This window comes from Cloeon dipterum, chromosome 2 (assembly GCF_949628265.1).
Source record: "Cloeon dipterum chromosome 2, ieCloDipt1.1, whole genome shotgun sequence".
Lineage (NCBI taxonomy): Eukaryota > Metazoa > Arthropoda > Insecta > Ephemeroptera > Baetidae > Cloeon > Cloeon dipterum.
Window position 1 is genome coordinate 21,885,426 of NC_088787.1, and position 24,949 is coordinate 21,910,374.

The 24,949-nt window shown below is 38.6% G+C and overlaps 2 protein-coding genes and 1 long non-coding RNA gene across 5 annotated transcripts in view; 1 reads left to right on the forward strand and 2 right to left on the reverse strand.

The window, feature by feature from the left end:
* Nucleotides 1-182: 182 nt before the first annotated feature.
* On the reverse strand, nucleotides 183-8,416 carry LOC135936066 (DNA helicase MCM9-like). 2 transcript variants are annotated; one of them, XM_065478747.1, is made up of 15 exons: nucleotides 8,192-8,415; nucleotides 8,053-8,128; nucleotides 6,471-6,491; nucleotides 6,229-6,410; nucleotides 6,008-6,174; nucleotides 5,302-5,439; nucleotides 5,137-5,243; nucleotides 4,441-4,891; nucleotides 3,012-3,161; nucleotides 2,778-2,953; nucleotides 2,493-2,729; nucleotides 2,267-2,439; nucleotides 1,593-2,213; nucleotides 1,089-1,154; nucleotides 183-563 (listed from the first exon to the last, which is right to left on the reverse strand). In XM_065478747.1, the coding sequence occupies exons 1-15, from the start codon at nucleotides 8,211-8,213 to the stop codon at nucleotides 208-210; spliced, it is 2,943 nt and encodes a 980-aa protein (XP_065334819.1). In that variant the 5' UTR covers nucleotides 8,214-8,415; the 3' UTR covers nucleotides 183-207. The 2 variants fall into 2 exon arrangements, with proteins under 2 accessions (XP_065334819.1, XP_065334820.1); XM_065478748.1 differs by lacking the exon at nucleotides 1,089-1,154 and having other exon boundaries at nucleotides 8,192-8,416.
* Nucleotides 6,500-7,782, forward strand: LOC135936068 (uncharacterized). The gene is made up of 2 exons (XR_010574283.1): nucleotides 6,500-7,001; nucleotides 7,061-7,782. It is a non-coding gene; the product is annotated as an uncharacterized LOC135936068 (long non-coding RNA).
* An 11,280-nt stretch (nucleotides 8,417-19,696) lies between the features above and the next one.
* Nucleotides 19,697-24,949, reverse strand: part of LOC135936067 (lachesin-like) — a 69,462-nt gene continuing 64,209 nt past the window's right edge. For both annotated transcript variants that reach the window (XM_065478749.1, XM_065478750.1), the window contains 3 exons: nucleotides 24,501-24,560; nucleotides 20,932-20,997; nucleotides 19,697-20,860 (listed from right to left, as the gene is read on the reverse strand). In XM_065478749.1, the coding sequence (XP_065334821.1) occupies nucleotides 20,727-20,860; nucleotides 20,932-20,997; nucleotides 24,501-24,560 (260 nt within the window). In that variant the 3' untranslated portion in view covers nucleotides 19,697-20,726. The remainder of the gene's footprint in view (nucleotides 20,861-20,931; nucleotides 20,998-24,500; nucleotides 24,561-24,949) is intronic.

The window sequence follows — 24,949 nt, forward strand, 5'->3', positions numbered from 1 at the left end:
CGCTAGGCATTAATGAGGATTATGTTACTGTTGTTGGAAAATTCTTGTTGCCAGTGCATGAACTACTCATCCTTCAGGATTTAGTTGCAGCCAAAATTGACCTGACAATAAGTTGCACTACAAATAATCCATTCTTAATAAAATCAGGAATCAGAAACAAAATCTTTCAAATAACGAAACGGTTTAATAATAAAAATAAATTTTATTTTATGGCAAGCTGAAATCAATGTCATCATCATCATCATCAGCCAAAAATGGATTACCAAGCAGTTTTCGAGAATTCAACAATGGAGATTGCGTGCCGCTGCTCTGCGATGCTCTTGACAGTTGACTCAGCTTCTTGCCGCACATTGCGAGGGCCTCAATAGGCGTCAGTTTCTTTTTAACTACAGGCTCCTTTTCGGCTCCATTTGGTTCAGAAGACGCTGATCTGCAGGCGAATTTCTTGAGTTTCTCCAGGGTGGACAGTGTCTGCTGCGGCGGTATCAGGACACTGTTATCAGGGCAGCTTAGGAAACTCTTGTATCCACTCTCATTAGCAGTAACATCGCCCGTGACTGGAGCTAGAAATTTGATTCCCGGTAGATGAAAAATGATATTCAATTGGGACAAATTTAAGAAATGTATGAAAAAAGAAATGAATACATAAAAATTTAAAAATGAATGCCTTTTAGAACAAAAATATTTATATTTATAAATCATGCAGGAATAAAAAAAAACAAATTTTTTTCTGAAACAATCCACTGCATCGCAAAATAAACTTCAATGCGCGGTATTTCTCATTATCACAAAATTATAGTGAATTTTTAAAATAACAATCATTGTGGAGTCAAAATTGTAAAAAATAGATTATTTCATTTTGTAATTTTATTTATTTTTTCATACTTTCTCTAATATTTATTAAAAATTTAATGCTCCTATTAACCATTGGAAATTTCTATTTATTTTTATTGATTGGAAAACGCACCGTATTAAAATCTTGTTTTAATCAGAAACATGGTATGAACCGTATGAACCGAAAAATGACACTAATTTTGCAATTAATTGTAAATTTTCGTTGATATTTAACTGTAAAAAAAATAGTAAACCTGCTGGGGCAGGAGGAGAAATTTCAGCCTCAGACTTCTGGGTACCAGATTCTGTAGCACTGCTCTCTAGAAAATTTAAATTGATTATTTTCTAATAATTATAGATTCATCATTAGCAAAATCCCTTTGTGTTTGAAGCCAACAACAGATGGCGCCAGCAGTTACTTTAGACTTTAATGCATTTCCGCTGCGATTCAAGACTCATTCCTATTACGGTGCATTCAGCTCTTTTCTTTTGAAGTGCTGAAAACCAAAATTAGCATCCAGCCAATCACCATAGAAACTAGAAACGTCAACAAATATTCGTTATTAAAAGAGGTTTTCACATTTCTATGGTGATTGGCTGAGACGATTTAAGTTTCAGCGCATCAAACGAAATCATTTATAGGTGGTCGAATAAACCACAGAAGGATTGAGTCCCAAATCACAATGGAGGTGCCCTAAAATCGGCGGCTTCAAACACTAAATAAGAGCTTTCTCAATTATTGGTGAATTCAAATATACCTTCATGAATGGCAGATAAATTTTTTTTTCTTGGCTGGAACAGGTTGTTTGCACTAGCACTACTGGGCGGCGAATTAAAAAAGTTTGTACTACTTGAACCTGAAGCTTTGGCAAATGCAAACTTCCTCAGCTCAGCAAGTTTCTGGTTAATAGGAACAGGTTTCTTTTGAGCAGCAGGATCCTCAATATTTTCTTCATCCGAGCTAGACTCAATCACTCTAATCCTCTTTCTCTGCTGCGACGGCTGCTTGTTATTTTCTTCCTCATTACCAGACGTGCTTTTTTCATCTTCAGAGGAAGAGGAGGAATTGGAGAACGGACCTCTAACAGCCTGCGTCTTTTTCGACTTCTCCTTCCGGGCGCGTTTCGCGCCTGTCGGGTTCTTCTGGTGGTCGACCACGGCACATGCGGTTTTGTCTCGGTTCTTGCGGATGTTCATGAGGATGCAGTTGAGTTTCTGCATGTTGGTGTTTGACTGGAATTGAGACACAAACTCAAGTCTGTCGCTGCTGCCACCGCTGGTTGTGGAGCTTGGTCCATCATTCTTGGGCCCGTTCTCCAACCAGTCCAGCTCTTGCTTCAAGATTTCTGGCAGGCCCAGTTTCTCCAAAATTATAGTTGCTGCATTGGGGAAATATTGAGTTAAAGTTTAAACAATGCAAAATAATGCTAACCTTGGTGCCTGTAGGTGAGCATTGGGTCTGAAGGAAATGAAGCGTGGTAAATATTGGCAGTTGGCAGGATTGCAGCTCCAAGCATTGAGTATTCCATTAAAATCACAGCAGTTAGAGCGTCCATCGTCGTCACCTCCTCCCTGAACATTAGTCTAGCGTGCGCTTGGGATAATCTGTGAAAAAAATTATAATTATTTTGTAAAATAAACGTAGGCAAAATTCTAACCTAATGAGACTCTCGAGCAGTCTGACGGTGGTTCTCGCCGCGCTCCTCTGATCAGTTCTCCGCTGAGCCTGATAATAGCGACTCAGAATCTGGTTGGCATTCTTGGTCAGCTTCGGATTAAGCGTCTTGATAATGCAAAAGTAGCAGCGCATCCTCTCCATGCTCCACAGGGTGTCACTCTGCACGTCTTCTGCCTTTGTCGGGTCTTTCCCTCGCAGAATATGATCTGAAACGGTCCTGAAAATTTTCTGAAGCCTCTATCGTATTGATATAATGATTTTATACCGGTCCCAATCTTCATTTGTTGAATCCAGCAAGACTAAGACCAAATCAAATCGGCTCAAAAGAGGACTAGCAATCGCCACGTTCACGGTCACCGGCTCGTTTGGATCGTACTTCCCCTTAGGATTGGTCGCCGCGAGCACCGTGCATCTTGTGTTCAGTTTGCAAACCAGGCCAGCCTTCATGAAACATAAACTAGTTAAAATCTGATTTTTAGATAAATGGAGAAAACTATACTTTGGCAACACTGATAGTTTGCTGCTCCATCGCCTCGTGGATGCTGGTCTTGTCGTTTTCTCGGATTGAGTTAAACTCATCAATGCAGCAAATCCCGCCGTCTGACAGGACCAACGCTCCTGCTTCCAACTGCCAATCACCACCGGATTCCTAAAGACAGAAATAAGGTGTTAATCCATTTTCATTACTAAATTATTTATCTGACTTGACAGAAAATGGAGGATCAAACTCAGAATTAAAATTATGATTTAAGGAGAGTCAGGGCAACTAAATATTGGAATTGTTATCAGCTGGATCTAGAGTATTGCAAGCTATATAATTTTATATGGCAAAACATATTTTTCCTTTATTAAATTTTAAATAAACCATTCGCTCCCAATTTTTTATTTTGTTTTGGGTAAATTGCGAAAGTTGAAAAATTATAAAATTGCAATCTTTCTAAGTTTTGCTTATGAAATTTTAGACAGTTGTCAGGGTTTTACCTGACGATATTACGATCAATATTACTTGTAACGAGGCAATCAATGTAAAATATTCGGGCACCCAAAGGGGAGAGTAGAGGGAGAGTCTCAGGTCTCAGGTTATACAACCACCCCTCACGGAGGGCAGCGCTCGTACACACAAACCCGCGACGTCTCTCTCTCTCTCTCTCTCTCCTCATCTCCTGCTGGCGGCGGACCGGTCAAGTCCTTTCGCTCTCTCCCCTGCTCTTCCCTTGGGTAGCCGAAGTGTAATACTCTCAGCGCATCTGACATGAATAAACCGCCATAGGTATGGACTTCACCACCGATCCTGCTTTCCTTTATCAACTAGCTAAATAAGCAGTCAAACCCTTTCTGTAGTTATGGCTTAAAGCTCAGAACTCGTGAGGATTCGGCGCCGCTGACAACAGTTGAATAAATAAAAATTCAAGTGTGCTGCTATCTCTAAAAATCATGTCTTTAAATTTTTTTAAAGACTTTAAAGAGAAAAAAATGGATTTATACAGGGCCAAAAAGGGAAATTAATTTGAATTACAATTAGTAGTTGATCAAATCACTACTATAATTTATTGTATCGAATTAGGACCGAGGAACAGGATTTGCAAAATTTCTCGATAAATTAAACTGTTATTTTTGTCAACGATTTTCACTTGATTTCGGTTTCCCTCGTCGCGATCTATCCAACGGTGTTTAAAGTTCGAGCTAAATTTTCTTTCATGGCGACATAAATCGCGATTTTACAAGGAGATAGTGCTCGCCACTAGATCAGCATGCAAACTTTGTTGGAGTTGATTTAGTCAGAAATTTAAACACCTGGAATTTTAACCTGGAAATTTTTTAACTCTGTCCCAATTTTCAGGGCATAATTTAAGGTAAAGGTAAAAATTAAGTTGCTCTTCTTATCCACTTTACACGAAACAACTAATTTAAAAAATAAAATGGCTCACCATGACTGCCGTGACGGTGAGTCCAGCCGAAGTTGACCCGATGCCGGTGGTGAAGACAGACCTGGGGGTGAGCCTGGCGGCGTACCTGAGGATGTGCGACTTGGCCGTGCCAGGGTCTCCAACCAGAAGCAAATGCGACTCGCCCCTGACCCTGGCGCCGGACTCCTCGACCCTGGCGACGCCACCAGCCAGAACCAGGGCAGTGGCCATTTTGACAATGTACAGGCCGAACACCTGCGGGCACATTGAGGCCAGGATCAGGTCACGGCCCTGCAGCGGAGCCTTGGCGTGCTCTCGCCAGAACTGCAGACACTCTTCGTGCGTCTCCTTGGTCACCAGCACGGCCATCTGCTGGTTGTTGCACACCTGAAGGTGGTTCGCCTTCAGCACCAGCTCAATGTCCGACCGCTTGTGAGCACCTAGGTTCTTCCAACGTCGACTCACGATGCCACTGATTGTAAAAAAAAATCACGTTCAATGAAATGAATAGCAGGGTTTGCACATTTGTCAGTCCTGGGCCAATTTATTGTTAAGAATTCCATTTTCATATTTGCAAAAGCTAATTAATCAATTTTAATATTTTTGGCATTTTCTTTACATTTCTGTATATCACTGATCAAAAAATTTTGGCCGCTGTGCCTAATTCAAATCACGACACACTAGAATTTTTCAAAAAGAGATGCGATTTTCCCTCACCAAATCACAACGTCATCGCCAGGTTTGCAGGCGTCGACGAGGTCGTCCTCCAAAGTGACCAGCATGGAGCGGGGCATTGTGCCAATGCTCAGTTTCGTGACTTGTTCCTATAATTAAAATATTTTCTTTTGAGTCCCCTGCAACACATCAAGAATCAACGCTAACTTGCAGTTTTATTTCCTGAAAATCCTTGTAATTCAGCCCATCAGCCGGCTGAATGACCTCAAAATTTCCGTTTCCGCAGCCATCGGGGTGCCCGCACTTTTTCGGCGGCACAATGTAGTAGTTGAGTTCATAATCAGCCTTTAGGAAAAAAGATAATAAGGGTTGCTAAATTAAATAGAGCAACAACATAAGTTTGTTATGGCAAGAAGTAACAGAGTTAATTGTTTGCTAAATTTAGCAACTGCTTATCTCTAAAATCGGAAATAATGAAATCAAGGCCAAGTAACAGTTAAATTAGTTAAATTGCAATTTAAATTTCTTGAAAAAATTATGATTTTTCTCTTGATTTTGATCACTCTTATTGTCTTATCGCAATCTAACCAATTGAGTACAAATTATGACCTAAATGTCCCTTCTGACGAAATAAATAATCATGATTTGCAATATGAAGACAGTGCTCACCGCTTGAATAGGGCATGCAAACTTTGAGCCAATTTAATATAAAAATTAAACAGCAATCTGGAAATATTTAGCATAATTATTTTTCAAGCAAAGGTAAAAAGGGATTTTCACATATTTTCTGTAAAGCATTACTTAAAGCAAATATTGAAATTGAAAGAAATTTTTCAAAATAAGAAGTAATATTTATCATATATATGATTCCGTTAGAATTGTTTCAAAATTAACCAGGGTTTGAAAGCCACACCTTGACTACATTTGCGAACTTGCACTTTTTGCACTTGTAAATCCGCTGGTACTCAAGCATTTTAGAGACTGATGTCCGAACAACAGTCCCTGTGACTCTGAGGAAGCTGTTGATGTCCTCGTTGCGAGGAAATGCAGCTCGATGCAGCTCTGGACACGCTGGCAGAGCTACAAATATACAAAATTAGCAACAAAACGACTCAATATTAACGAGTAGTTTACAGGAAAATCTAGTGTGGATTTTAGTCTTAGTGACAAACTCGTGGCGAACCTCGTCTAGCTGCTGAGACACGACCAGAGCTTGGCAGTCGAGTAGAACTTTGTCACAGATGGCCAGGCAGCCTGCCGGGTTGGACAGCAGGCCGTCTCCCAAGTCATAGTTGGATTCAAACAGGCTGATGAAGCTAATACGTTATATGATTAATGATGAATTGCCTAACTGTATTAAAAATTTAATTGGTTACTTGACATTGACGGAGTAGTGCTGCCCAGCGAGCAAAGTTTGTTCAAATAATATTTTGACATTAAAAGAACATTCCTTTTGTGTGGAAGTAATGTTGTGTTCATTTAATATCAGGTTAAAACATTATCTCTATGTTCTATGTTCGATGAATATTCATTTATATTCTAGGAACATGAACATAAATAGAATGTAGCTGAATATTCCGTTAAGATATTAAATCAACTAAAAAATTAAAAAATGGTTTTATGTTCTTTGAATGTTCAGGGAACATTCATAGAACATTAATTACGCGCATGCGTTAATTTAAAAACTGGTCTCAAAACATGCGCCATTTTAATTATTGCTCAAAAACAAAAACAAAGCCGATTAGGCTGCTGCTGCGAATTTGCAGCACTCAATCAGCTTCGCGCGCGTCCCCTGCGTGTCGCTCTTGCCGACTTAATTGAAATATCGCCGAATTCACGAGGTCTTTTGCAAGATTAAAGTGTGAAATTGTCTCAACATCGTTGATTAAGTTCGTTGGAAATATAATGTAAGTATAAATCACCAAAGTTAATGCAGAATTAGACTAAATGGTACGAATTCACACAGATAATTCCGGCGTGTCATGATGTGATCCAGAGTGATCCTCTCCCGTCCCTAATTCACGCGCGTGGCCCACGTACATACACACATATCAGGTGATGGCAAAAAGGGATCCAATCCGCAGGCAATGGACAGCGTGCCAAGATTATTACACAAGCTGCGCGCCTTTGGACTCTGGAAAGTTGGGAAGCAATGCAGTTGCCTCTGATGTATTTCATCTCCAGTGGATTCATTGTGCAACCGCATTTTATTAAAAATAAATATACTGCTCGATGCATCAGTTGGGTAAGCCCTTAGTGTTCGGAGCAATCAACAGATGGCGCCACAACCTACTTATACTATACTTCCGATCTTATAATTAAGGAACTGTCACTGCGATTTCAAACTCGATCCTGCTGCTGTGCATTCTTCACTTAATATATGTCCTCTTTTGACGTGGTAAAATTCAAAATCGGTTAAGCCAATCGCCGTAGAATCATGAAAAATCTTTGAAATAAATTAAAATCTTTTCTAACGTTTCTACGGTGAAATGGCTTGACTAATTTTTGTTTTTAGCAGTCTAAATGAGAAATTCAAGACGCAGATTGCACAAGCTGGATTGCGTCTGAAATCGCAGTGGAAGTGCCTTAAAATCGAAAATATAGATAAGTATATGGTGGCGCCATCTGTTGGCGGCTTGAACACTAAGGGTTTACTTAACTCGTGTATTGAAACCGTTATAGAAATAATGTTCCACGTGTGTCATTTATGCTTCATAACATTCATCGGCCATCAAACGAATATTATCTAAACATTCATTGAATATTAAAAGAGCTTCAAGGAATATTCTCGGAACATTCACAGAACATAAAACAAACTTAAAGTAATATTCAATCGGAATGTTCCCTAACGTTTAAAAAGCGTCACATTTTCGTGTGTCAGTAACATTCCGCTTGAATGTTCCCCAAACATCAGTGGAATGTTCTGGAACATTAAACGAACACAATTTGCTCGCTGGGTGCATTTTATCCTCAGCCCGCAAGATTTTGATCAGGTCCTCTGCGTGTCTTTCGATGATGAAGTCTCTGAACGCTTCTAATAAGGTGGAAATTTTTCAAATAGATACATAAATAACAATCGTTTTTGACTGATGTGTACCTTTAATGTCGTTTTCATTCATGGTGATAGGTGAAATTTAGCGAAATATTCAAGGTGTCAACATCGACAACAATCTTTTATATTATTATGCATTGCTGTGGATTTAAAAATAAAATCTTCGTTGCTCACAAAATGGAAATTTATGTGCTAACTGCGAGGAAACGTGAGCAACAATCGCAGCAATGCATTTTCAAGTCATGTGCGTTTGTTGTGAAGCTTTGGCTTCGAAGCAGCTGGTGGCTGCGGCTGACTGCGCGCTCGAATCCGCGCATGCTCAGCAATCCAGCAAGAAGCTGGGTACTGGGAAAAAATACATTATAGTGGGCAACGTGCTAGTCTTCTGAGAAAAGCGTGTTGCATATTATCTACCTAATAAATCAGCTCATTGTCAGTAATTTTTGCGTTTCAGCACTCTGGACTCTGTTCTCTCGTTATGGAGGTTGGAGGATTTAATTTTCAAATGATTCATACTGATAGAAATTTTTGTTTCCTCTCCTACTGAAATGTCCTTTTTGAAAGGTTTTGAAGAGGATGTACAGAGCGTGAAACACGGAAAATCCTTGTTAATACCAATGCATAAATCCCTAATGATTCATTTTAAGCCAAAATAAGCATAAGGTGGCACTATAATTTTTTAGAGAAGTCGTTGCAAAGTTAGCTTGCTTTACAAAATGGTGAAGGACTTGAAATCTTATTTCATATATATCAACAACGAGTTTCTCCAAAAAGTGTAATACGTATAGATCTCGACAAGGGGATATATATATATATATATATATATATATATATATATATATATATATATATATTCTGCAAAGAACATTGGTCAAGCACAGGAAATTTTGGAGAAAATTGGAATATTTTGATTTCAAATTTAAGCAATATCCATTTTCCCCGCTTTGAAGAACGCAAAACGAGAGATGCACCCTTTTATTGCAAAAAAATCTAGAAACTGAATATGGGGAATATAGAGATTATTATTTTATATTTCTGTATTCATGTTATTGAAGTATTTTTTTATATCTTGAAAACATCCATGTTTCAAATCTGGAAGATTGAAATATATGTGATATGTGTCACTCGACCCTAATATATACTTGTGTAATATTTTAAAATGCCTTTTAAGTGAATCACAAACTTGTAATCTCATTTAAAAAGCAGAAATTTTGTAGCTTTAGAATTGTATATTCATTAATCAATTAATCACAAAAATTACTAATTTTCTCAGTTTACTAAATTATTCTCAAAAATAATCCATAAGGGGTAAAAGAAAAATCTTCAAACCAATTTACGTTGAATTCTTAAGAAGGCCGAAATGTTTTTGTTTTTAGCATATTTTCAATTTGAGAAATTCAAATTATAAAAAGATCTTTAACAACACAAAACCATGACTAGGGGTTTTCTTATAATTATTTTATTTTGAATTACAAATCTATTCTATTTAACTGATGAACCTATTTGTTTGAATAAATTTATCTATTTAAATCGGGTTCAAACTTTTAAATTCATTTTCACACAAAACCTTTTTATTTTTTCAAATGTGGTGCAGATTGCATGTACTTTTTTAACATGTTTGCAAATGTTTGAACAGCAATAGATGTAATTACAACGTTGTATCGAAGATAATGCAAATAAACACAATTCCAATTCAATACAAAGCATTTTACCCAAGAGAAAAAATACACACATTGAAGGGAAAAGAGCAATCGGTTCCTGCCAATTCAGAATAAAATTTTGGAAGTTTGCGCGCACGATCGGAGATAGAAGCGAAAAAATGCTCTCTCTCGCGCTCTCGGCAGCAGTTTCCGCTTTCCAGCAGCAGCATCCGGTTTTTGTGCATTCGCCGATCGCAAACAGGTGCGGTGCGGAATTTAACAAGAGCATCGACGACGTCATTAAATTTCTTCCTCGTCGTTACAACAGCAGAGAGTGAGCAGCGAAATATATCTTTTTTCGCTCTTGTGATGCGCCATAGCAAGAAGTGCGCTGATTATTTTCACTGCCGCGACTATATACGGCGTAGGCACCAAATCCTCTGATTTTAATCCGCCTTTTGGGTGGGTACACTTGCGCCGAGAGGGAGACGCGCGCTCGGCCTAAAAGGACACAATTATAGGAAATCTGATTTGGTGCCAGCCAAAGGGAATTAATTAAAACGAACTCTCTCCCTTGCTTACGGGGGTGAAAAGCCGTCGTTTCGCACACAAGACGCAGACTTCGAGCAGACGTGATCAAGTTGATATTTTCAAAGCGTGCCATGCTCAAAGGAGAAAAGGCAGTTGCTCGATCGTTTAACCAGGCCGAAAAACTTGTTTCATTCCACACAAATTAAAAACTTTGAATGTGGTGAGGAAATATTTAATTTAAGAAGAGCCATGCAACGATCAAGAACATATTGCATTCTTGACTATAGCAAATAAATGGTTAATTGATTTAAATTGTTTGTGAATTTAATGTAAGCAATAGTTTGTCTGTCTTCTATACAATGTGCAATAATGAAATGAGGACAACTCAATTTAAGATATTGCCAAATTTTTCTACAGATAAAACAGATTTTTCGTTTGATTTCGATCTCTCGTCTCGTCGTGATCTGTCCAATGGTGTGCGACTTATGAGCTAAATTTCCCTTCTGGCGAAATAAATAATCATGATTTCCAATAAGGATCCCAGAAAGTGCTCGCCGCTTGATTACCTCGCAAATCTGGGGCCGATTTTTTTCAGAAACTTTATTGGTGACATGTGAAAATTTTTAGCTTTTTCCACCCTTTTAGATAATATTTTAAAGCATTTTTCACAAATTTTCTGAAAGGCTTTTCCATAAAATATATATTATTTATGTTTGTTTATTCTCACATTTAGTCATAATACATTATAGTATCACAGGTCAATATGATGACGTTTAAAATTGCAGCAAATCAAGAGCCTGAACTGAGTAATCTCCTAGAAATCAATCAGCCAATGAATTTATATCTAGTAGAAAGTGTTATATATTTTTTCCATATGTTAAAAATGTGCTGCCAATATTCTCCTCCGGCGTGCGCACAGAAATAAATCCGCACCCCTGATAAAAAATTCACCCCTCTACATTGGCAGTCGAATTCCACCTCTTGCATTCACCAGTGTAATTTTAGGCAGAAAGCATCCGAAAAGAATAAAAGAAAAGTTTCCTCTCCATAAAACTTGTGATCGATGCAGCGCAAAGTAATTAGAAAGCTTTCGTTCTTATTATCATGCAAACGCATGGCCTGGCGTGAGGGCGTAAAAAACACGAGGAGAGGGACAGCCAGATTCATATATCGAAAATGGGAGTCTGGCGTGGCAGGTAATGGGCAGAAAAGTGGTTTCCACTATTAGCGTGGCGAGGGTCGACGTGTCAGACTGAAAAACAACCCCACTGCTCGGCGAGCGTGAAAAATATTCTGCACCAGCCTGTTCGGATGACCGCGCGTCTATTTGCGTAGACTCGAGTTTGTGTGTGCCTTTTTTCCACATTTTACCCGCGGCTCAAGTAATTTAATGTGCTATATGCTAGTGGCCTTATTATAGTTTGCGAAGAACATCCTTGACCTTCTAATTTTGTTTTCAAAAGCTTTGGCTGGTTTAAATATTTTCATTTTGACATCTTTTCGTACAAAATTAATTGATATGCTAATTCCTTCGCTTTACTAGATTGGAAATTAATTCCAAATGATCTTGATTTTAAGCTTTGGTTCATCTCCATGAAATTAAAGATTTGCAGAAAATTTGTGATGTAAATTCTTTTTTCCTTTGCTTGAAATACTATCTAAAAATGAGGAAAAGGCTAAAAATGAGGAAAAGGCTAAAAATGTTACAATTTTTGCCATTAAAATTTGTGATGAAATCGGCTAAAACGTTTTCATACTAGTCAAGCGGCGCGCATCAATTGCCTCCTTCCTGAAAATCGCGATTCATTTCACAATTTAGAGAATTTTCCTCAAAGTTCGCTCACCATTTGATAGATCGCAATGCCAGGGATCAAAGTCAGGCAAAAAACATATAAAAATTCGATAAATTTGGAAAAATCTGACATTTAACTGTTCCTTGGTTCATTTTTGCAAAGTATTGAGAATTATTATTAAAACTGAAATAAATGAATTAAATTAGCTGTTTTAAGCCTAGGAAATAGGCCAAGTGTTATTTGTAATGAATGCAACAATGAACCAAAATTAGTATGGCTTAAATGTACGATCAAGAGACCTAAATAAAAACGAATCGATGTCTCAATGATATGAGGACTGTATTTTGAATATTTTGAGACTAACGGATTATCTCCTAATGTTATATATGTCGTTTAATTTCAATAAAAACCTGAAGGTTAATGAGAAACAATTGGAAAAGTCCAAATTACAATTCTTTTCGAATTGGTTTTATGCTATGAAATAAATTACAACCATTTCGCAAATCACAGAATTAAAATTCCTATTTTTATTTTAAAGTCAGAGAATAATTCAACTTCGTACTTACATTAATATTACTTGAATTAATTAAATAATTGTAATCTTAAATTCAGCACAGCAAAATCAATAACCACATTTTTTCGATTCAATAAACAAAAAATATTTAAAGCTGAGGAATTATTAATATTAATAATTATTTAAAAATATTATTATGATTAAAAAAATTTAAAAACATAAAAAGGCAGCACAGTAAATTTTGTCAGTGGAGTTCATCATTAGCTAATTTATAGCTAGCTCTAATACATCGGTCCATCGGTCATCTCTTTTGCCGCGGGTCCAGAAGCTCGCTGGGGAGGGGAAAGGTTGCTGCTGCTGCTGCTGCGAGGGTCTCGTCGCGGCTGGTGTGTGTTTCGGTCTCGCAAGACGCATCCATCACTTTGCCGCGACACTTTTTGCTCGCACACGCATCTGAAAACGCGCGCACCGGCGAAATTACTGCGTCGCGCCCGTGAAACTTTTGCCCCCGAAACTTTTTTTGGTCTGTGACACTAAAACACATTCTACCTCAGCCCTGGTCGACGAGAAGCTAGCTGTGAGCATTGCTGATATGAAAATCGTTGCGGATTGTTAGTTGCTGACGAAATCTCTTAAATTTATCTGTAAAACAAAGCCCAATGAAGCTTGTCTATTTTTAATTAGCAAAATAAGTTATCAGTTCTCAATGTGTATTCCATTCAGAAAAAATTGTCTTTTTTCAATTTGTTAGTTATTTTTTAAAGGTTTTGACAATGAACAGAAAAAATCTATCGATTTTTGCTCTAAATGGTCGATTATTTTAATCTGTGACTTTGCACAAGTTAATCTGCCTTATAATTTTGATTTTGAGGATAATAATTTAGATGAAATCGGTTTCTAAACGTTCTCACTATTTAATTTTATACTGCCAAAAGTGTGATCAGTGGATTGCGGAGAATGGGAAAGTCAGGAAACCAAAAAGCGTGTTGTGTTTGAAACAAGATAGCAGCTTGCTGTTGACGAATTTTTTGCGTTTGTCCAAATTACAAAAATTTACTCATGAACGCAGATAAACAGCTCAGCAGTCGGGCCAAAAAATCATAAAAGGGTCCGTCTTGCTGCTGATTTTTCCTTCTCCCCAGCCGCAGGATGCATGCTAAAAATAAGGAAAGCGAGAATGCCGCGTCTAATATAATAAACGCTTATCATTGCTCGCTTCTTGTGCTTCTTCTCGGGGCGATAAATTGAGTTTCGCCCGCTGCCGCCACCGCCGCCGCAGAACGCAGTCATCGTAAAGTCGGCACGGCCGTTAAAGAAAGAGTTGCGCACTCAATAGTGCCGATAAACGAGCCACTTTTCACTTGTCTGTCGTAAATCGAGCCTCGCGCGCACAACTCCGATAAGCGGCTTTGCCACGCGTCTTGTCCGCTCCCGAAGATGCATTTTAAGAAGTGATGCACATTCTCCCACCCGCACTTAAGGATGGGAGAATAGGACGGCTTTGCTAAATTGCGCCCTCAAACGACGCCGCATAAATTTCGGCACTATCATGCCGCCAGGAAAATGTAAAAATCTTATTTGAATAATCAATTTGATTTAGACCTAATTTATAAGGGTATTATGGCAGGCAAATATTGAGCTATGATATTTCATGCATAAATATCAATCCTATTTGATCGTAAGTATAAAAATTATGAAGTAATTTAAAAAATTAATTCTGAGAATGAGAAATATTTCAATTTTATGTAAAGAATATTTTAATTTAATGGAAATTAGGGCAGTAATCAATACAATAAACTTCATTTTTTTATAACAGGGAAATCCTCCGTATTTGAAAATTCAAGATTAAGAAAAAGTTTAAACTGCCACATAATGTATTGAATAGTGATCGTATTTCAATAAACTTTTTAAATCTGCTTAGCAAGATAGTTAATTTTGTGCAATTTCGCAGCGGTTCCTGATTTTCAAAAATCTACTAACAGAAGTGTTCTGGGAAAACCACGAACAGAAATAAACGGCTTTTAGTAGAGTTTTAATTTTTTGCTAATATATTTTACACAAAATCATACATTATTTTGGCAATTTCAATTTTTTTGCGGCTCAAATCAACTTGCTTGAATATACGAGTCAATTTTCCAGAATATTAAGGAAAGATGTATTTCCCATAATACGAAAAATATCTGTCAATTAAATTAATGAAATTTATCAGCCTTCCGAATTTGCCAATATTTTTACGATGCACTAATAGCCGCAGAATTATAAATAGAGCTGTAAATTTTAGACTGTTTCTATTTTTAATATTCTAATTTCTTTTAGTTTAAGCCTTTTGTGCCTATTTGCAGAGCAAAAGGAACTGTTCTCCATAGCTGCCACAGGTGGAGAATCAAACCAATGTCGCAGTGATTGGATCAAAATTCCGCCACGATCAGCAAGTAAAATTCAGTCAAACTTAAACTTTCACACTCCTAGCAGAAAAAAACGTTCCAGCTGCCGTAATGATTCAGCATTATATAAGGGAAGGAAAAGACATTTAGTCGGCAGTGCACTGCAAGTTTAACAAGGCGCAATTATAGGATCGGCACTGGGCCATTTTTCGCTGCTTCCTGCACCCTTTATCGGGTTTCGAAGGTCGGAAACAATTTGGCAGTGGACAGCCAGCCTTTGTTGACTTGTACACACATGAGCTGCTCCATAAATCACTTCTTCTTTCGTCTCGGCTCCGGTCGGTGAGGAACAAAGGCGGATGAGCAAAAAATACACCGCAGCTGTACACATTTTGACGACGAAATTGCTCTCGCTGCTGCCACCGCTGCCGGCCATTATTCAGCCGGCCGCTCGACTGAAATAATTTAGTTTCTTGCTCGTTTCCGCTGCTTGTTGCGGTGACCACTTCTTCTTTTCCTTTCCACCAGAAGATCCAAAATTTGCATTGCAAGCTAAGAGTATCGATTGTGAATTTGTCCCGACGTCAATCAATCAAAAGTTTTAAGCGCCCACGGCACCGGAAAAACCGACGTGCCAATGAAAGTAGAAAGAAAACCGGAGCAAAGTTTGCAACTTGGCAGCACGGACAGATTATTAAGAGGAAAGCGAGTACCTAGCTCTCGAAGGAAGTGCGAGCGTTGTCGTGACAGGGGACGGAGAGTTGATCTCAAACTTTACTGCTACACCCACCCACTCTTTGTTTTACAAGAGCGCAGCGAGTGTAAAAAAATTGTAGCAGAAGCGAGAGCAAAAACTGGTATGCAACACGTTCGACACGTCTGCAGAGCGGGATGCATACCCTGCACTTGGCATGCGCCTTTTCTACAAAATAGCATCGGGATTTTAACATCTTTAAGACTATAAGAGCATTCATGCTGTAAAATCATAGGGAATTCTTGTTGCCAATACATACACCAATCCTAAAAGATTAGCGAAAATTGACTTAGGTGTAGCGCCCTATACTTTTGAGAAAGTGGCTGCAAAGATTGCATACTTTTCAAATGGTGAGTATCGTCTTTCTGCTTGAAATCTGATTTTATATCAGAACAAAAATTTTCCCCTAGAATTGTCATACACCGTTGGATAGATCTCGACGTGAGGAATTGAAATCTGCCAAGAAAATGTGTTCATCAAGCGCTGTAAATTTTGAAGGATTTTTTATTTTGAATTTTTACTGTACCAAATCATATTTTACTAGATATCCAGATAAAATAACTTAAAATCTTTGTCAAAAATCACCTGTATAATTAGGGTTTTTGAAAATATAAGTTGATTTGAAAAGAAACTTAAGTTGTGAGGTGATTTAGACGAGTTTTGGCGATTTTCTAATTGAATTAGGATGTAACTGTGGCTTGAGGGTCTTAAAATCACATAACTCGTGCTCATATGTGATGCATATTAATGAAAACTGAACTCACAAAAATAGTCGATGGTCTCAATTAGTTTAGATAAATAATAATTTCATAAAAATGCTTCATTATTCCTTTTAAAAATCTTTGAAAAAGAATATTTTGCATACAATCAACTAATTTAAGTCCTAGGAACAAAGCAGACAGGATAAGGGAATTTCCGAGACCCCGCAACACTCGCACTTTGAGCTCGTTTACGTCGACACGGGCCAGTGCTCCGCCGCAAGACACGCGAGAAGAAGAAGAAGAAACAACTTGTGAATATTATTCGCGGGGCTCAGCTGCTTGCGTTTCGTCAGCGGGTCTGTTTGGAAAGGGAGCTCATTTTCCCATCCGAGAGTTTATTTGCTTTACATTTAGCAGCAGAGGCGTGGAGGCGGCGGCAGCGGCAACTGTTAACAAGCTCATTATCAAACGGTCTTGGCGGCAGCTGGTGTTTATGGAGAAAGAGGCAGGCTGCATGCATGAGGGCCAACTGTTGCCCACGGTGTGTGCGATGAGAGAGAGAGAGAGAGAGAGAGAGAGAGAGAGAGAGAGAGAGAGAGAGAGAGAGAGAGAGAGAGAGAGAGAGAGTATGTGTGTGTGTCATCTAATTACGAGAGCGAGCCAGCCAGCGACGCGGGGGCGGCCGGGGGTGGGAGTTGGTTGGAGCGCTTGGCACGCGGTGCACGCACGGCCAGATGCGGTGCGCCGGCAAGCATCAATCGCCGCGCGAATAGACAGTCGTGGCACGAATTGTATTACTGTCGATCATGCAGCCTGAATAAAATAAAACCACCGCCAGATGTACGCGGCAACGGCACATCTCTCTTGCATTCCTGAGTGATAAAGCTTGAGCATCTCCCATGCGGGGCACAGAATACATATGACGATAAATAATTATTAGGGCTGCAAGGTTAATTTTTCTGTTGCTTGCTAAACAGAAGTGGGCATGAAATTAGCACGAATTTTGTAATTTAAAGAAACCGGAAGCATAGGTCCAAGTAAACAAATTAAACATTTTAGCTTTCTTTATCAGAGTATCCTATTTTTCTGCATATTCTACGAAAGCCATTTTTCATTCATTTATTTTCATTTCTGCCTCTCATTAGTTGTTCATTATATTAGTTTTGATTATGAAATAATCTGTTCATGCTAAATAGAGAACAACAAGAGATCTAATTTAATTTTTAGGATGCTTGAAATAAAAGACTGGACCCATCAATCGTGAGCACTTAAAGGAATTGAAAATTAAATTAGCAACCGTTGGAATTTTCACATAAATCTCCTGCATCCAAATAATTTTACTTAAAAATACAAAAAAGTGCAAGCTTTCAAATGGCGAAGGCAGTTTCCCTACTTGTAATCTGGTGAAGAGTTTCCACAAAAAGTGTAATAAACCGTTGGATAGGTCCCGACGAGAGAAATCTAAATCTGCCTAGAAAATAAGATCAGGAAGTGCTGCAAATTTCGGAAAGAAATTACCAAAAATTGAAATATTGCAAGGCTCTTTTTGATAATTGCACATTGAAGAGCAAAATTTTATAGCTAATAATTTGATCAAGATCTTATTTCAGCCAACAATTTTTTAGCCCTAGAATAAACCCAACTAAAACTAACTAATTCAACGAAAAAAAACAATACCCAAAAAAACTATTGACACCGTGAACACGAAAAATCTTTTTCTTCGCGTGATTTTGACTTTGCTCTGTCAGACATATCAACAGCAAAAAATAAAACGATTTTATATATTCTCGTGAAAAATATAAGGCAGATCGATCTTTTCTCGGCAAATCCGGTTTTATGTTCCCGATAAAACCGAGCGGATCATATGAAATATTATCGGACGGCTTTTGATAAATTCTCGCTGGCAAAACGGCGATATCGACGAAAGAAAGCACTTACGAGCTCTGACGAGAGCCAAAAAATGAGCGGATCGCTCGCTTTCACTTGCCTGGCGGCTTAATTTGTCCATTGCTGCTTCTCATTCCCTCCCACGGGACCACTCAATAGCAGATAAACTAAAACTCTCTCTGTCTCTCTCCCTCTCGCAGCGTTGTCGGCATTTTTCATCTTGTCCGAAATCGGTAAAACATCATCAGACTAGCCCGAGCAGAAAAATAAACGACTTTTGGCTAATGTTTTGCTGGATTTGTTTCTGTGGAGCGCAACAACATCTGTGTTTGCGCTCAGTCATCATTAATATCCAGTCTGAACGCAGAAATGTGTCCTTAAAAAACGTAAAATGTTACACTTTTACTTAAAAAATAAAATGTTTCATAAATAGAAATGTGTGTTAAGACAAATAATGCAAAATTTAGTAAGAGATTTGAAATTTGCTGTTCAAGCCAAATTTTTCTTTTGTTGGTGATTCAGTCTGTAAATCAATTTCTGCCAAATTTAGAAGGTTTCTATAAAACTTCTTTTACATAGATATTTTTAAAAATTGCATGCAAAACCTATAAGGACAGAAAACAGAACAGATTAGCTCAATGTATTGGCTTTTGCCGGGCTAAATATGTATATTTTAGAACCTTACCAGTATATCCATCCATGTGTATTTATTGACAGAAGCTTAAAAGCCTAGAAAATTGGCAATTTTAAGCTTTAACATAAATTGAAAGCAACGCCGTTGTCCAGCGCGCCTCTAGTAGCAAACAGTAACAAACTTCAGAGACGAGCTAACCACAGATCTTCTGCTGCTTGCTGCTCTTGCTGATTGGCCGGAAGAGGCACCATCGTCACCAGAAGAAATTAAAATTTCCTATTCAATTTAAAATGTCCCACAAGCCATTCAGCTTGCAAGAAATTTAGCAACATCCAGGGATCCATAGTTTTTGCGCAGCTGTGTAATCGAGAGGGCGCGTTATTGCCAGCTATTTATCGCAGTGGTGTTGGACAGCGAGTTTTTGCATCGCCAGATATAAATTTATCCAGAATTCGAGGCACCTGGGGGCGAGGAGCAGAGCAGCAAAACAGCAAAAGCCAAAACTGCGGCTCTGCTATTGATTTATGACGGGATAAACGTGCGAGGAATCTCTAAAGACAACACACACGCACGCACAACCAATCAATGGGCCGCGGGAAGATTCTTTTCCATCGGCTGCGGCTGAAAAGTACACACACGTACGGAAATAGAAAAGCATGCTGGGGACGAAAATGATCGGGGATGGGGTGGAGACGAAAAAAAGGCACTCGACTCTCTGCCAGTCCTCCTTTATTGGGCCTAGTTTACAAACACGGTTGGAAAGCAGCTTGAAGAGATTTGCTTGCTGTGTCTCTTGTGAGCAGGTTAATTACACACCTAGAGCGTCGTGCCAGATTAGCCTCGATATTCGGCCAAACTTTTCGACGGGACACCCCGCGATTAAGCCCTGCAAGTTTGCTGCCGAGAATCTTGAGCACAAGTTGCGGACACACGACACCCAACTGCCCAACTCTGGCTTTCCGGGATTACACTTTTGAGCATTATGTGCCTGGCGTGGAGAGAAGTACACGCGTTCTATGTATATTATATGTACAGTAAAACTAAAAAGGGGTTGGTGCAGAAACAAATCAGTTAGTTTTTATCAATAAATAGAAGGGCTCCACAAATTCACCATATAGCACTCTTGCTGTTTGTTCCATTTCTTCAAACAACGATCCGGATCAATTGGTCGAATGCCATCTCTTGAAAGTTAAACCATCCGGCAACTAATGCTTATAACTAGCCTTTGGCCATCTCTAATATCCACATTACCTTAAACCATTTGATCCGAAAATTTTACAAACATTAGTTTCCATCCCTCCAAGACGTATTTCCCTTTATGACTGATCTTCAATTAAATGGTGCGCTCCCCTAATTAAATAAAAAAATGTTGACAAATAATACAAAAGGTTGAATGACTATTTTTCTGCACCAAATTTGAACAATTGGTTATATGGGAAAGTCATTGATGTTTGAAGCCGTGAAAGAATCTGGCACGACCGCAAGCCCTGCTCTCTGGAAGTGACTTTCTGGTTAGAGTTGATGGCGTTAAATACATCCGTTTAATTTCTATTAGGTTAATGATTTTGATGGTCAGCTTGATTGGTTATAATAATTATGCATTTTTGGCGCACTACACTCTAATGTTCCTCTTCAAAAACGAGAGTTTCTCGAAATAAAGTCAATTTATCACTTGTGATATGCAAAGTTCGCTGCTCTGTTTGGTCGATGGCGTATTCCCGATTCTAGGGGTCAACGAGGGGTCACCTGTGCAGCACAAACAGCACGACAGCGGTCCACGTGCAAAGGGCACTCAACGACGCCGAGGCGCAGGCCGAGTCGCTGCCGTAGTAGGGGCTACTCGGGTCTTCGGAGCTGTTGTCATCGTACTCGTACTCTGCAATTTCACGTGGCGCCCCAGGCGGGTGTTTAGCCTCGACAAAGCGGGGAGGGCAAATGCTCACTTACCTGTTCTGCGAGGGTCGAGCACGTCGTTTTTGGCCCTGTGTCTCTGCCGCGACTGCTTTCCGCGACCTCGAAACAGAAGAGAGTGAACATAGTTTTTATATTTGAGTTGCAGCAGGGTTTGGCAAGATTGAAAATGACTTTTTGTCCACTTTTTATTGATTGCACCTGACAGCATAACGGAATTAAGTGTTACACGCCTTAAAACCACTTCAGCGCATCATAAGATGGGAACACGAGTCGAACGGTTTGCTTTTTTGTATTTGTATATATGTTAAAACTCCAGATTTAGTTGACACACGGCTTCCAAAAGAAAAATACGTTTTTCGCCTAATCTAAGTTTCTAAGAATTTGATTTACAAAATCTGCATATCGCTCTACTCTTCATAACCTCCCCTGCATAACCCTAAAGCAGTCAAAAGGTGACATTAACCCTTCAATCTCTTTTCAATTGCATCAAAAATTTAAAAAATGCCTTTTCGCAGGTTAAAAGCTGATGACGCGACCAATTGAACAGTTATAAAACAGATAAAAATGACTCATATTCACCCTGATCAACCAGACCTCTTTCTCATCCCTAGAATGCAAGTGCTTAGAAATCTCCAAGATTGGTTATTAATCAGAAAACAGACTTCTTTTTAAGCAAAAATTATGCAATTTTACGAATTTTTAACTTTATCAGAGGGTCAACGTAATCTGAATTTCATTTGAAACCCTCTAAGATCACTCCCATGTCCTCTGCTTACAAAATAACACTTTACACATGTATTTGAAACATAATTAAGCGTTTTGTCTGATTGAAATCTTTATAAATGCTCTCAAGAAAGATTTATTACAGCAGACCACTTTCTCGCAAAAAACCTTTCTCTTGCCTTTTTCTTGGGCTGACTTGATTGCCTCCCGGAACACAGAGATAGCCGTGCACAAAAATGCGTCACAAAACAAAATCAGCTCGGCTAAAAACGAATGTCAAGGTGCCCCCATTTCCAGCTAAAAGCCTGGGTTAAACGCGGCTACGCTCCTCGGAGACTGCTGAATTTTTTCGTTGTCTCAGTTCCCAGTCGTACGCGCGGAAAACAACAACTACGAGCCATTGTTTTTATTTTCGGAGCGAATAAGAGGCTATTAGCCCGACTGGAAAAGTGGCACGCGACGGCGGTAATAACGATATTAATGCAAAAGAAAGAGGAGCACTTTCGACGCGTCCATTCATTACTAATGCAGCCCAGCAACGAGGGTTTAAAACCAATAAAACCGCCATTAATTCTTGCCGAGTGACAGGCGCGCGCGGCCGGAAAAGTTTTGCATTCGCGAAAATTGGAGTGCGCGCCGTTGAGGAAAAAGACTTGAGGGAGCGCGTGGTGGCCGGAAAAGTTACTTCCGTCCCCCTGGGGAGGCCCATTTGTCAATCTGCGGAAGAAAAATAGAAAAGGAGACGTTTCGCAAGTGGAGATTAAAATATTGGCCTCGAAGGCTACTCCTTGAGGCAAGTCAATCACTCGAAAAATGATCAGCCGCTCGTACATCATGTCGCACGCGCTCCGACAGAGCAGGAGCAGCGGCTGGGGGAAAAGAAAAAACAAGACTATCCCTCGACATATCTCGACTCTCGAGACGCATTAGCAACTGCCTGCCACCGACGATTTGCGCTCTTTTCTTTCTCATTAGGGTCAAAGGGGGTAAAAATACGTACAAGAAATTTTGCGCAAATAAAACAAACTAGATTAAAGCCAGGAAAATAATATGATCGACAGAAATCATGATTTTTTAATTCTTAGACCAGACGTGCGCGTTTACAGAAAAAAATCTGCAAATACTTTATGTTTTACATAATTATGACTTAATTAACAAAATTTCATTAAATAATGCTTTTAATTACATATTTTTAGGACCACGAAAAAAACAGCCGGCTATCATTTCTTATGGTTTTTATTGAAAAGAAATATTTTTCCGATAGATTAAAGACCAGAAAATTATTTAGCACCTAAGGAGCTAAAAAAACCATCAGGACAATTTTCGAATCTCGTAATCATATTTAGTTTCATATTTGTTGAGTTCTATGATTTAGAAAGAGATATTGTAAAAATTAATTTTATGATGGGATTAATGCCATAAATTTATGAGCAGTGTTTTTCCTTTTGTGGTGCATTTTTCCGAGAAAAAAGTTTCTAAAAAAAGCAAAATCTTGTGTTTTATAGGTTAAACGTTCATAATATATAGAGTTTTAGATCTATTTTTTTCAGGTTCTTAACATAAAAAATGTAATGTAGTACTGTCTAGATTAGATAAAACAAATAATATTATATTGATTAAAAACGCTTTTTGAGGATATTATTTTTTTCGGGAACAAATTCAAATATTAAATAATATGCCTTTTTCTAATAATGATAATTAGATGGGCATTCCTCCAACGATCAGAAATTCACAAAAAATCTGGAACCAGCCTCATTCAAGAATATCCCTTTATTTATTTAGCTTTTAAAGCGTTAGTGACGTTTATTTAGAATTTTTTTCCAACAGTATTTTAAGCTCTACACTGGCTAAAAAATTGTCTGTTGGGTTTTCCCGTAAGCTTTCCTAGCTGATATTTTTTTCAGGTATTTTGATGAAAAATACACCACACCATCTCATTATTTCGCTAAGGCAAATTTTACAGTAAACATGTGTAGGCGCAGGATGGAACAAAGCATACACTGGTGACACAATGAGATATTTAAATAACATTTAATACAACTAATTAAATTTCACCAAGCAGCAATATATAAAAAATAATTATGGCAGTACGAAAAATTGAAAAATTTGACTGGGAAAGGTTAGCAATTATAATAATTAGAAGCCAAAAGATGTTTAAAATCTTTCGTTTATGGCATTACAACTTTGTTAATCCGTTTGAAAAATTAAATGCTCTTGAGTAAAAGACTTTAAATTTCAATTTTGACTGTGCTAATCAATTCCTAATTGTAAGATCGAGACAGCATTTACGTTATTTGATTAAATAATTTATCATAAAAAACAATTTTTAAATTTATATTATGAAAACAACTTAAGAAATTTGATTGAATTTATTTCCCGTTTGATCATATTTTGTTTGTTTAAGCTAACCATCAAACAAATATTGCCGTCGATAAAATACGCGAAGAGCAAGTACGTGTCTCGGAGAGAGTAAAAATGATTCACGGCAGAGGCGCGCTTTCTTAATTCGGCGCGAATGCGGGCAATTAAGCGGCGCGCTCGCGAGGAGGTGGAACGGCGCCAAGCGCATAATTTGTGAAATATTTAACGCGAGTGGCGAATAAATTTGGCGGCGTCGGCGCGGAGGCCCTTTTATGCCACATTAAGGCAGATAAATCTGGTCGGCTGGCTGCTGCGGTAAGAAAAGGCACAAATTGCCCGAGAGTGGCGGACGGGCGGCTCGCAGCGCAAATTTATCTCGCCTCGGGGGCCTCGCCTCGCCTCGCCTCGCCGCTCGCACCAAGAGCAATTGGCCCCGCGCGCGATTCGCACCAATTAAACTGCACTTTGGCCCGCACAGCGCAACGGCGTGAAAAGCGGCCCAGATAAATCTCGCTCACCTGATCTGCTGGTAACTGGCTCCGGCGTCGAGGTGGTCGACGTCGACGGCGCCGGGATTTCTGCCGGACAGAAAGAAAAATGCACCCTTTCACTTTGCGCTCCTATTAGCATGAATCATGGTCACGTTTCAAAAACTCCTGCCATTTCGTGAATATATTGGCATCTATTTTATTTATGAGCCATTTTTTTACAATTTTCAAACAAAATGGATATTCTAAGAATGCGAAAATATAATAGATTTTTTATTGCTTTGTTTATTATACATATTTGATTATTTTGAGAAGTATAATCGAAAATGATTCAAATTCTTAACGCTCAACAAATTTGATTTTTTTGCCAAACTACTATCAATGAATAGCCGCTTGATTCTTACTCACTTAAAACGATAAGTATAATAATAATCGATTTCCACGAATTTACTGTAGGCAGATGACTGATTTCTTAAAAA